Genomic DNA, 13,039 nt, shown 5'->3' on the forward strand with positions numbered 1-13,039 from the left:
AGTGCATGAAAACCCATATATGAGTATAAGTGCAGATTTCTCAAAATTACTTATGTAGACATTAAAGACACCTATTACAATATTACGTAAGTAAAAGTATCACATTATCTGATATTAATTGCACTTAAGCATCAAAAGTAGTTTTATTAAATGTATATAAGTACTGACGGAAAAATTACAAGTAAATTCTGTTAATAAAAAAGCAAGCAGTGAGAATTTGGAGAATTATAAAGAATATTTCTTTGTTACATAGACAACCTAAAAAATGGAGCCTTCTTTATATATGAGAAAAAATTGGATCTTTTTTCTATGTCTTTTTGTGTGTTTTTTTTGTAGGGTTCTTTGGGGTCATTTTCTTGTTTATTTTTATTTTTAACTTCTTTTCTTTGTGCTTAATTTTCAGGTAATTTTCTTGTTATTTTTTGAAACTAATTTTCTGATCATTTTTGTGCCATGTCTTGGTCAGTTGCACATTGCTTTATACCCATGTTTTTGAAAGAAGTCAAATTAAATTGCTCAGCTTTGAAAGGGTTATAATGTTTAAAGAGACTGCAGTAACCTGTAGGCAATATAATGCTACAGCAATGAGGACACCGTTAGTCATTTGTATTTACTCCATGCTTTGATAAAAGGCTGGTTTATCCATGGAAACTATTTTGAGCGTCAAGTTAGTTGAAGTACTGAGTCCAACCAACCTACATAGAGAGCCACACGATCTTCTCTGCTACAGGTCTGCACTACATTTTATGCTACTTGTAGTTTTGGTATTGTTGCACTCTTTGCTGAATTTTCCACTAAAATGTCCCTGTAACTGCTGGATTCCTCCACAATACTATCTGCTAGAGTGAAGGCAGCGAGTGGTTTGGGTTTGGCACGGTTGCTCAGCTATAGTAAAAATCTTTCTTTGTGAGACCTGCCTCTGGTGATAAGTCGAATTAGTTTCATCACTACCAGCAGCTCCATTCATATTGTCACATTGTTTTCACATTGTTCTTTGATGTGGTTTTATTCAAAAATACACAGTACTGTGCAAAAAACTCAGTCCCCCGTAAACTATGTTATCTTAGCAAGGTTAAAATGATCATAAATATTTATTTCTCAGTAGTCTCTTTACACAGGGAATACGTATACAGTGTTAAAAATGCAAATATTTCAGAGTAAAAGAGCTTAAACAGGCAAAAATTGCAAGTATTTAGTGCAACTTCGCTCTCCTCCTGGCATGTGTTGAACTCTGTTGGGCAGACAATATGAGATTATAATACTAATCTTCTGGTGTATTTACTCCATTCAAGACATGTTCACAGCTCATACTGATTGTTTGAGCTGCCTTTTCTTATGGTTGTTCGATTCTATGTTTCACACTAAATACTGACTTGAAGAAGATATTTTGTTCTAACTTTTTTGGTGTTTAAATGCATTGTACATGTTCTCTGTGTTCTTCGTTTGTGAGAAATACACATATATCCTCTTTACAACTTTGCTAAAACAACAAATCTATGGTGGCCCAAGACTTTTGCACAGAACTGTATATTATAGCCACTTTAGATTGAATAAATATATAAATAGTGACACATTTTTAGACTGGTGGCAGTGCATTTCAGAGTTATTCTGAGTTTCCAAAAGGCTTCATTAAATAAAGGAGCACAGGAATTAGAAAACAGTTAATTGCACTTGAAATGTCTCCACATCACCAAATTATAACAGTGTGGCATTGCTCCAGGGTCCTGACACACTTGTACTCTCAGAATGAGCTGTCAATAATAGTCAAAAATACACAAGTTAACCGCGTGACTGTTCTTCGTGTCTGCATCTGCACAGAACTACAGTGCAGCTTCCTTTCTTCACCTGGGCCTGCTGAGAAATCCGTTACACAGTGTGGATTAGCTGCAAGCCTGACCACTATCCCAGCTTGGCGGAACTGAAGGATTAGTACTGTGTTTTGGGGGCAATTATGTGGATTTCCTCCTTCAGATCAACTGGAGGAGGAGAGGAGGGAGGGAGAGAAAACTGCAGCCTCACAGTGAAAATTAGGCCGCCAACGAAAAACTCCAGAGGAATGATTTAATGTTAAGGTGGGAAAGTAAAAACAGAACTGGCGACTGAGATATAGATTGTGCTGTATTCAGAGATATGTTATTCAGGCTGGGGTTTCAATTGTTTATTGAGATCAAGGTTTTTTTTTTACCACATAAAAAGCTTTTTTTAAATGCACACAGGCTCACACCAATCAGCAAGAAGTTGAATATTCTCATATTTGACCCCAGTGACCTCCCAGTGTGATTTTTGCCATACAACCGCCACTTAAACTTGAGTGACTTATGTGAAAATTTGATATATTATTGATTAACGAAGCAGTTCATTAAGCATCTCTGTGCTGCTTTCACCTCTGCTCCTGTGAGAGGTTTTGCCCTTCTCGCCTCTCTGTTTCTCCCTCCTGACATTTCAAATGCAAATGAAGCACTTCACCTTTTCTCTTCAGAGAGAGGTGACAACTTCAGCTGGAGACTCCCTAATATGAAACAGTATCGCTGACATTCCTCCTGAGCAGCAGCTAAATGGATTTCCAGCACAAACTGAGGCGCTGTGATTTTGTCGCTCTATTTGTGTAACACTTTATTAGAGGGAATCATTAAATTAATTGTCTTCTCTAAATTGTTGATCATTTCCAGTTTAACTCTGCGCTATCAGTACCTCCTGTACTGGGTGGCATGTTGCGCATTCATTCTCTTGGTCCCTAAGTAGGTGCTAACTCGTTGCTGACCACATCACATTGCTGCATGCTCTAATGAAGGCAGGCCGAGTCAGTCAGTGAAGGAGGAAACACGGGAATAGTTGGCAGCACAAGCAAATAATTTGACGTTCAGCCTCACATGTTGATGTACATAAACCTGTTTTATGAATATCAAACATGGACAGCTTACTCAACATCTGAAGGCAATGATTGGGGAAAACAAAGCTGAGTGCGATTTTGTATTTTACAATGTTTACATGCAGCTGGGAAGTGCAAAATTTACAAGCAGTGTAGTTTATTCTGTCTAATCCAGTCTTTGTGTTTCATTAAAAATAGAACTGCTTCTGTTTCACTTTTCCTCTTGAGGGCATAATAGTTAAAATAGAAAATAAGAATTTAAAATTAGAAGAGGTTAAAGTGAGGATGGTGCTGGTGATAAATTATGTAAAGCTTAATCACCCAAGTCTCAATTTTAATGCACATATCAGGCAAAGATGATGACTTAAATAATGCATGGTACAGAAAAAAAACCCTGTGTTGGTTATTAAAGCTCATTTTGGCTCCAGCAAGTTATGCAGACAGAGTGAAAACACAGGTGCAGCTTGAAAACGTTGATACCCAGAATCACTGACTATGTTTACATGCTCAGAATATTGTGGTTAGTTTTTGCTCTTATTCCAAAAAAGACAGTATTCCTGCCAAAGTGTTCACATAACCAATGAAAACAGTTATTTGGAGAAAGGCCTAATATCTTACTGGAATATACTGTCTATATCAGTGGTTTATTTTACAAACTTGACATGTTAATAGGTCACTTGCTGTCCATTCAGAATGAACCTGCGGCCCACTTTTGGACCGTGACCCACTAATTGGGAACTACTGGTTTACATGATCCCTATCAAATTCAGAATATTGTCACATTGTCACATTATTTGATTATTAGTGTGCATGTAAACATACTCTCTGTCATGCCTGCGGCAAGGTAAAGGTTCAAAAAGTTTGTTTCCAGGAAAGTCGAGATCGTTCTGTAGAAAATAGCACTGACTATGAGAAGAAGCACAGCCAAGGTCACAGCTCACAAGGATTTTCATAATTGATTTTTTTTTACATGTTTTCACTCCTTCTTGGATGTATGTAATATTCAGTAAAAATATTAATAATGCAGCATGTTGAAGGGTTGCATTGTACTGTATGTGCCCAAATGAAAAATGCATTATATGGGCAACAAGGTTAAAATATGTTTGATTTGGTGTTCTCGAGGGAAATGAGAAAATATTCCATGATAAGGATTTCAGGGCACCCAGCTCTGCCTCTGCTCCCTCTCTCCATCCCTCCATCTCTTGATCTGATGATATATTGACCCGTATATTATCTGTCTCTCTCAGGGAAGTGGTACTAAAGCTGCTCCAGTTTGAGGCATCCACAAACGTGGCTGACAGCAAGGGTTGCTTCCCGCTGCACCTGGCCGCCTGGCGGGGAGACGTGGACATCGTCCGCATCCTCATCCACCACGGACCCTCACACTGCCGGGTCAACCAACAGGTAAACACCATAATAATCATCTTTTTCAGGGTCCTGTGGATCCCTAAAAACTCTTAAAAGGCATTAAATTTATTAATCTAAAAAAAATCCCTTAATTGCCATTAAATTGACCTTTCAAATCTCTCAAAAATGCTCAGCTAGGATTTTCTGAATCTTATTTTCTGACGTTAACACTGTAAAATCACAAAATACTTTAGAACATCTGTGTTTTTAAATTATTTTTAAAAAATCATTTTCTTAAACTTGTCATGATGGGAATCCAACCAGTGGAATCTAACATGCACAAAGAGAAACACAAAGTCCCCTGGAAAACCGGAAAGAAATCCTAGATATTTCCCATTTCTGTTGGTAAACCAAATAGATACTATGATATTATAATATATTCATTGCTTTCCATGTGTTCCAAAGAGGTTGTTTTTTCCAACATTCGATGTAGATGATCTAACTTTTTCACCAAAAAAAAAAATCATGTTTTATTTGACAAACATTTGGGCAAAATAAACTTTTATTTAATTTAATTTTTGCTTTAATTTTGGTTATTTGAAACTTTATCTTAAACTTTATTGTGAATGGCATTGAAAAAGTGTCAAAAGTTTTAAATCTCCCTTTCCTTAAGCTGCAGGAACCCTGATCTTTTTAAAAACTTTTATCTTCAGTGCCATCTTTGCAAAGCATCTTAAGAATTCTGTTTTTTATTTGGAAGTGCATGACTTCTTTCTTTACTCCAACATACGGCTATAATCACAGAAATATTGAATTTTAACACAATTATTAAATTCATTAGAAAATATGTTTCTTTTGTCTACTTAAAGTTGTTCACAGCATGTTTTTATTGTCAGTACAGGGGGTGAAAACAGGACATTCAAGTATTATTTTTATGAATTTGTCTTCAAAGCATAGAAAGAGACTGGATATGCTACTGCCAGTGTTTGTGTTTTCCCTTTATTGGGGTCAGTTTGGGTCAGCCGTTTTCTGTATCTGGCTCTGACCTCTTACATGCTCCAGGGAAAGGCGGACGAATTCATTGGACTCAGAAGAGCATCATTAAAACTTCATGTCTGGGTTCCTGTAGCACAGAGAAGCCATTATTAGGTGAAGAAATGATACATAAATCTACTTTTTTACATGTTGTAGCTCCCACTTACACGTTAAATGGTCAATTGTGGCTGAAAAAAATGCGTTTCCCTGCATGCTGTAGCTTTTTCCAGAACAAAAAAAGGTCTTAAATTAAAGTTGAGTTCTTCCGGTGTATTTCTCGGGGCATTTAAACCAGCGCTGCCACAGGTCATCTCGTTATGGCTCCTGTCCAACAGAGTCGATCTTTTACAGTTCCCAGCGATCTCTCCCTGACAGCCGGGTGAGCGTTTCAGCTCTGGGAGCATTCAACCTGCAACTGCTGTCATTCCTCATCAGCAAAAATGACCTTCTCCTCCTCCCTCACTCTTTTTCTATCTATTTCTGCTCGCAGCATATCGATGATGTAACGGCCCGCTGATGCGCTGTCATTTTAAGACGAGCATGAGGCAAACAGGAAGTGCTGGCTGAAATTTTGATGGCTTGGATGTCTTTTTTAATATTCCTACTCCTGATGGTGGTGCAGTAATGGACCCCCAGGTTATTGAAGCGTTATTTACTCTGCATAATAAGCACATTTTCCTCTGTCACCATTAGCCAAATCGTTTCCCCCTGAGAGTTGTTAGAGCCTAATTGTTTGCTGTGATAAATGGCGTCCCTTGCCCCTGAAATGAAGAGGTTTGTCAGCAAGTGGACACGGGTAATTTTCTTTCTTTTTTTTTTTTTTTTTTTACCCCGTCAATGATTTGTAAGGCTGAGCGAGCTGCTGTGCAGGCAGCGTGGACACACACAGGGTGGAAGATGCTGATTGAGAAGATCCTGTCATAGATGCTGACCTCAGTGCACAGTCGACACGTGTTCATGTGTGTGTGTGCTTTTGTATGTTGACTGTTATGTGTGGGAGGGGATACTTGCTAGCTATAAGGCAAAATATTACAGTCAAAGAAAAAAAATAAGGACACACTAATGTTGTCGTGTCAGTATTTGCTTTGGTGTGCCGTAAAAAATCAGCAAAGACGGTGTTATATGCTGCTAAAACATGCAAAGATATGAGCTGTGACTGCATCACTGTTTTGGTCTGTTGAGTAGCACAGGTCCCTTGAAAATTTAAGGTATTTATCAATGCATTTGTATGTGATTTATTTGAAAACACAGTTTACAGTCTTTGATTAGGCTTGTCCTGGCATTAAAAAAGTTTGAGAGTGAAAAGAGAGAAAATAAAGTTATTTATTCCGACATTTAGATATTCAGATCTCACAGAATCCCTCCGGTTAGGCTTAAAAGTTCGCTTGTATTCATGTGCATCTGTGAAATGAAAGGGGAAAGGAAGCTCACTTGTTAAGTCATCTAATTACACTGATGAGCTTTTCTTGTATCTCTCTTTGTATCACACATCTCACTTTGAGCCTTGTTTATCAACAAGCAGGAAATGACTGGTTTTATCTACCCTGTTATCATCAGTTTTCATCTCTGCTCCTGTGTAACAAACACCAGTGAAAATGCTAAGCTACAGAGCTCACATTAGAAAACCTCGGCTGTCTGTCACGCTGTGGCACACAGACACAGCGGTACTCAGCATGACTGCGCTCTCGCATTCTTAAAGGCGCAGTCTCTATTTTTGCCTTTTGCTGGCCCCATGTTGGAGGATAATTGGTTAGATTTTGGGTCCGAATCGCCCCTCTGTGCAATGGCAGTGGGGCTCCCAAATCAAAGCTGGTCTGAGTAAAACTATCTGTGTGAGGAGTTTATAGACACAGTCTGAATGTTACAGACTGGATTGGGTTCTCCCTGATTTGGTATCCCAAATATCAAACATGTTTGATAACACAACTACAACTTTAAATCTTGGTAAGGCTGCCCCTTCAGTCAGAGATTTGAATCATCAGTTGGAGACCCTCAGTTGACTGAGACTGTTTCCAGTTGAGCAGTAGTTTTTTCTCTGTGGAGAGTACTTCTGGAGATTTTTTTGTCCCCAGATTTTGCTGCAGAGTGATTGCTCTTGACTTTCACGCTATTCTTTGACAAACAGAGCTGCAGACATGCAGGTAGCGGCACAGAGGAGAAGAAAGGAGGGGAGACTTTCGCTTAAAAATGGTGAATTTACAGCTCACAGCAGTTTAATACGATACAGTCTCTTGGTGTTGTTTGACAGCACAGTTAGCTTGTTTACTATATTACATGAATGCTGCTGTCACACTGAACATCCAGCAGAGCCCATTCAAACTTTCAAACTTTGTACGGAAAACAAAACGAACAGTCAAATATTAGAATTTAATAGTCAAATCCAGTTCTACTGACATAATTCTGAGTCAGCACGGCCCTAAATCTTGTAATGTAAAAGCACAGCAGCAGAATATTGAGCAGAAACACTCAGCAGTCAATGACAGCGAGCTGAGCAGGAAGCATCACCGACTGGATGTCGCGTACTTGTGTGGGACAGTAACATGGCTGCCAACAGCATGAATACGACTTTTGTCTCCAAAGCCAGGTTGGCAGTAGTCTGCCTCGTCGGATGTAGAATGAGTGTATAAACCTGGCGCTGGCTGGCTATGTCAGCATGCGTCCTCCACCCCTTCTGTTATCTTTGTGCTACTTTTTTTGCAAAGGCACTGTAGCTGCATCCTTGGCTAAGCGCAGCATTTAGAGAAAAACAAATAATCCATTTTCTCCTTTTTTTCTCACTTCCTGCATTGCACCTTTAAATATGGGTTAATTCTGTCATGTCTTTGGACTCCCATGTTTTTAAAATCAGTTAAGACTCAAAAATCCTCTGGTGTGCACCAGGCCTTATTCGCACTGACTTTTGGAAAATATTTGTTTAGCACCAATTTTAAATTTCAGTACCTCTGCATTTTATGTATGATTCATATTTGTTCAGTGGTCTTGCATTTCTGCGTTTGTCGGTGTCAGGGTACAGCTGTTCTCAGGTCGCGGGCATAAATCTGACCGGAGGATTTATAGTGTGTTAGTGTGTTTACGATGCCTAAGCTCCATATTTTCCCCCTGTCTGTCCTGTCTGCTGTAGAGAGTAGGACCTGCATACATTAGTCAGGTTGATATACTGAGACCCGCATACGCTCGCACCCATCATCGAGACTTACAGCAGCAGCCATTGGCTGCACATTACCCCATTCTCGACGATATTACTCTGCCCACGCACACCATTACTTGTGCCAGAGGTTGAGTGTGTATATCTCTGTGTGCAGCTTTGTTTTATCGGGCGACTCCAGAGGAGCACGCTGTTTGTCTTAATATCTGCTCTTTCATGAGCATGAGAAACACAATATTTTTGCTTACCTTTGTGCTGGAGGTGACAAATAGCAACGTAAGAGTGTGGACAAGGACGCGGGAGAGAGCTGTAATGAGTGTGAAAGGTCTTGAGAGAAATTGACGGAAAGAGAGGTAGGGGAAGTGTGTAGGTGGGCCAGTTCTCCGCTGCAGCAATAGAGGATTATTGGAGGTTAGTGGATGTTATTAGTTGGCGGTAAACCAGTTCCAGCCCACTGTTTAATGCCTAATTGGTCCCAGTAGTTCCCATTCACAGCTGTTTTTGTTTATTGTGGGAGCATGTGTGTGTGTATGAGAGAGGTGGAGGCAGTCTGGCTGGAGAAGATTATTATACCATACAGTGTGTGCATGTTTATGTGTGTGTTTTTGTATGTGTGAGAGACAGTGATTGATGTTGAAAGATCGCTTGTTTACTTGAGGCTCGCGCTCTGCTTGCAGGGCCAAAAGCATGTTTTGAGGGGTGAGGCGTTGTTTGTTGTGATCTCTCTTTCTCCCACTCAGATTGACTCATGAACTGATGCTTCACTTTAGGGCTGTGCCGAAGGAAAACACTTAAGTTTTTGAAGATAACGTGTTGGATTTTTCCGAATAACTATATATATATATATATATATATATATTAAGTAAAATATTACATTAGCCTCAACCAAAAGTTGAGCAAATAATGACATGTTAAATTCAGTAGTCCTGTTTTTGCAGAGGGGAGCAGACGCAGCTCGAATGAACTCTCAGATAAAAAGGAAGTAGCTTGCCCCTTGACCTGTTTTTGTAGACTGCTGGTCATAGATCATCACACCACTTAAAAGGATCTTCAGTCCTTCAGAGTCCCACAGTACCCGTTACAATTATTGAACTGAAAATAATGAGAGAGATGGCAGTGGCTGAGGTCCCTCCGGTGTGTTTTAGGGCTCAGACACACCAAACCAACATCAGAGAACTAGTGCAATGAAGGCCAACTGTTGCTTTACCTCATGTTGCCTGTGTCTCGACCAAAAAGTTGCACTTGAGCACACTCCAAAGACTACAGCTAACTACCACTTATGGTATGTGCCTGGGTGAGAGGAAATATCTCTCCATACTTGCAGGCAGCGGCCATCATATCATATCTCTCTCGATTTTTTTGCGGGTCCAGCTGACAAGTGCTTTTTTGGGGACTCGGGCTCGTTTTTTTCTGTCATGTTGCCAGACGACCTGTATTCAAGCTTTAACTAACATTGAAAACTCTAATGAGAGTAATGACATTACCAAACATGTTTTGAGCCCTTTGATTTTTTGTAATTTTTTATTTGGCCTTCGTGGAATCACGTCAGCATTTTAAAAGACGATGAACAAATTGCTGAGCTGTAAAGTGGTGGTTAACAGTTCCTCCTGGCTGGTTTGATAAAAGAGACCTTGGTACACCACTCAGCATTTTCAAAAACTCTTCTTGGTGGTGCATTCAAGGATACTCCAAAATTTGAGAATTGGCTGCTGAAAAGCATCACAAAAGTTCTTGCCACAGAAAATACTTCTTCAAACTTTTGCCTGCTTCTTGAATAACAGTGATGCTTTTGCGACATCCACTCGCAGAGCGCTGCCTGTTTGCTCCTCTGCCTCCAGTCACATGGTGGATTCGTTGATGTAACAGCCACCAGTCTCGTACGGCTTGATTTTCTTTTCACTGTTGCTTTATCTGTTCAGCCTTGGGTTGCAAATCTGATTATAGATCTTTTTTTTTCAAGGCTCCAGTACTTTCAATGCTATAGAATGCATAAAACGAAAATAGAATAATTTTAAACCCTTGGTATGGAAAAAGTATTGATGATTTTGAAAACCTTGCATCCAGTACGTGTACTGACTAATGACGACACACTTTACCCAAGGTGCCCAGAGCAAAGCTGATTATAAAGATTATTTTGCTTGTGCCTGTCTGTGGCAGTGTGAGGGACAGTTGAGAGATATAGAGCAGATGTGGAGTGTGTGTGTGTGTGTGTGTGTGTGTGTGTGTGTGTGTGTGTGTGTGTGTGTGTGTGTGTGTGTGTGTGGGAACCAGCGCACAACCTTGAGGCTTTCTCTGCACGGGGCCTCTGGACTAGTCAGTTTAAGGGTTATTTTGTGTGTGTGTGGGTGACTGACTAGGTCAAGTATGTCCCCTGTGTGGCAGATATACCCTAAGAATGTTTTCTTTTCCAAAAACATTGTGAAGGAGGGTCATACTATCCCTTCTCTCCCCTCCTGTCCTCCGCTGTTTTCTGACTCCCCTTTGTGCTCCCCAAGGAGGAGGAAGGAGATCAGCAGCATAAAATCAGGAGAAATAATAAGAGAGATTAGAAGGATGTTGCACCATCTGTGCTTCAAATGTGCCGTGTGCATGTGTGGGCACATGCATGCATGAAATACTTTCTGCAGGCTTCTCTCCAGGTACACCTAGGCCTTCTGGGAGCCCAGAGGCTGTGTGAACTAAGACAAAGGTAAAAGATCATGAGGTCGCTCGCCTGCTGTGTGCTTCCACGAATGTCTCTCTGTGTTTATGCCTGCGTGCATTCATCTTACAGTTTTGGTAATTCCATGCCCGATCATTCACACATGTTGCTACCGCACATGAAAATGAAGCCATATGTTTCCTGATGGTCAACATGTGAACACGGCCTCTAAGAGAGCAAATGTTACAACGAGAAACCGCCCTGGGAAAGTGCTCGCTCAAACATCCCTTGCCGCCATGCCCGCTGCTGCCAAAACACACAGTCACACTGAGCCATAGGATGTTTTCTTATGAGTAATCTGTTTAAAGAAACGTTATGTCATGTGTTTTCCGCAGCCTGACGCTCCATCGGCATTGGGCTTCCCAATTAAAGTTCAGCAAGAGAGAACTGATTCATCTTACCATGAATCAAAACAAACTATAGCACCCTAAGTGATTCTTTCAAGCTGAGAGCAGATTGTGCGTGAGCGTGTTAATCGAGGTGTTGTGTGAAGACACGGAAACACATTTGCAGCATTTCCCTCTTCTGTGCTTTGACAAAAAAATGTAAATATGATTGCTCTTTAAATTGCTAATCCCACAGAAAGATTAGGGTTTGGATTTCATCAACAGAGCAGCAACCCTAGAGCTAATAGGGCTTTTGTGTTTTGCTCAAGGGCACTGTAGAAATATGAACCCAGGTCAGCCAGACTGTCAGTCTTTATCAAGCCGAACCCACAGCTCCTCTGAACACAGCGTAATGTAGGACTTGAAGCAGTCTAATTTGACAGAAGGTTATTTCTTTGAATTTCCTTTATTGAATTCTTTGTGTCTATTTTGTCATAAATGTTTCAGATTCTGATTGAGGTCCAGGATAAGAGAAATGTTTTAATGATGTTTTTCCAAATATGGTGAATAAAGATAAACACAGTTGTTGATGTACTGAATGAAACTAGTCCAAAACTGCATCTACAAAAGGGTGAATTTTCTGAAAACATAACACTTCAAACATCTAGTTTTATGTTTGAAATAAAATCTCTGAAAAGATCTTTGGCTGATGCATAGACATGCAGATCTAGTAATAAAATCCTTTATATGTAATTATAACTTCGGTTGAAGGTTATCATTTTAATTTAATACTGTGATAAATGAAACATAAAACATGAACAAATAGCACTGTGAGCAGTTGTCAGCAGTTATGATCACAGTTTGAAAGTCAATACAGGAAAATGTGAAAATGTATCATAATATTAGTGGAGCTAAAATGATTGATGATTAGTTGTTTAAGCCATTTATCAAGCAAATGCTTTTCTTTTCTTTTCTGCTCAGTTGGCAGAAGAAAATGTTGGCAATAAGTTTCTATAAACAACGGATACTTTACATTTGTACATTTCATATGAGGCATATCAAAGTGTTTAACGTGAGGTATTTTTGATTACCAGTGAACTGATTTTGTCATCTGGAGGTGGCAGGGATGGTGTATGGTGTGACACCTGGGTGAGACATCTGCCGAGCCGCAGACAACTCTGAAGCTGAAATACATGGGACACGGCTGCGGCACATACCGCAGGCAGGGCGGAGCAGCCTTTTTTACCTGCTACACAGACTCCATCTCTGCAGACTGTTGTTGCTGCCAGCTTCCCTTGTGTTTATTGACTTTTACCAAGTGATACTGCAGTTGATTATTGAGGGTTTGGAAGCATTTCGTATAATATAATTAGTACTAAATGAATCATCTAGATCTACAGGATGCATTGATTTGATAGATTTATTTTATTGTGTAATGTAAAAACACATGACATTGCTCTGCTGATAGAATGACGTATTAATTTTTAGAATTTTTAAACAATTTCACTTGTTTTTACAAGTTATGTGTAGTTTTTACCTGTTTTCTGGCAGCTGGTTTGTTTATGTCATTGTAAACTAATAATGACATTTGAAGTTGCAATGTCGGACTGAACTAA

General features: G+C 39.7%; 1 protein-coding gene across 5 annotated transcripts in view; it reads left to right on the forward strand.

Moving 5' to 3' along the window:
- Nucleotides 1-13,039, forward strand: part of anks1b (ankyrin repeat and sterile alpha motif domain containing 1B) — a 284,427-nt gene that overhangs the window by 72,697 nt on the left and 198,691 nt on the right. For all 5 annotated transcript variants that reach the window (XM_042511305.2, XM_088072744.1, XM_088072740.1 and 2 more), the window contains one exon: nt 4,117-4,273. In XM_042511305.2, coding sequence (XP_042367239.2) covers nt 4,117-4,273 — 157 coding nt within the window. The remainder of the gene's footprint in view (nt 1-4,116; nt 4,274-13,039) is intronic.

The sequence above is a fragment of the Plectropomus leopardus genome, chromosome 22, assembly GCF_026936395.1.
Source record: "Plectropomus leopardus strain MGB_pleo_1.0 chromosome 22, ASM2693639v1, whole genome shotgun sequence".
NCBI lineage: Eukaryota > Metazoa > Chordata > Actinopteri > Perciformes > Serranidae > Plectropomus > Plectropomus leopardus.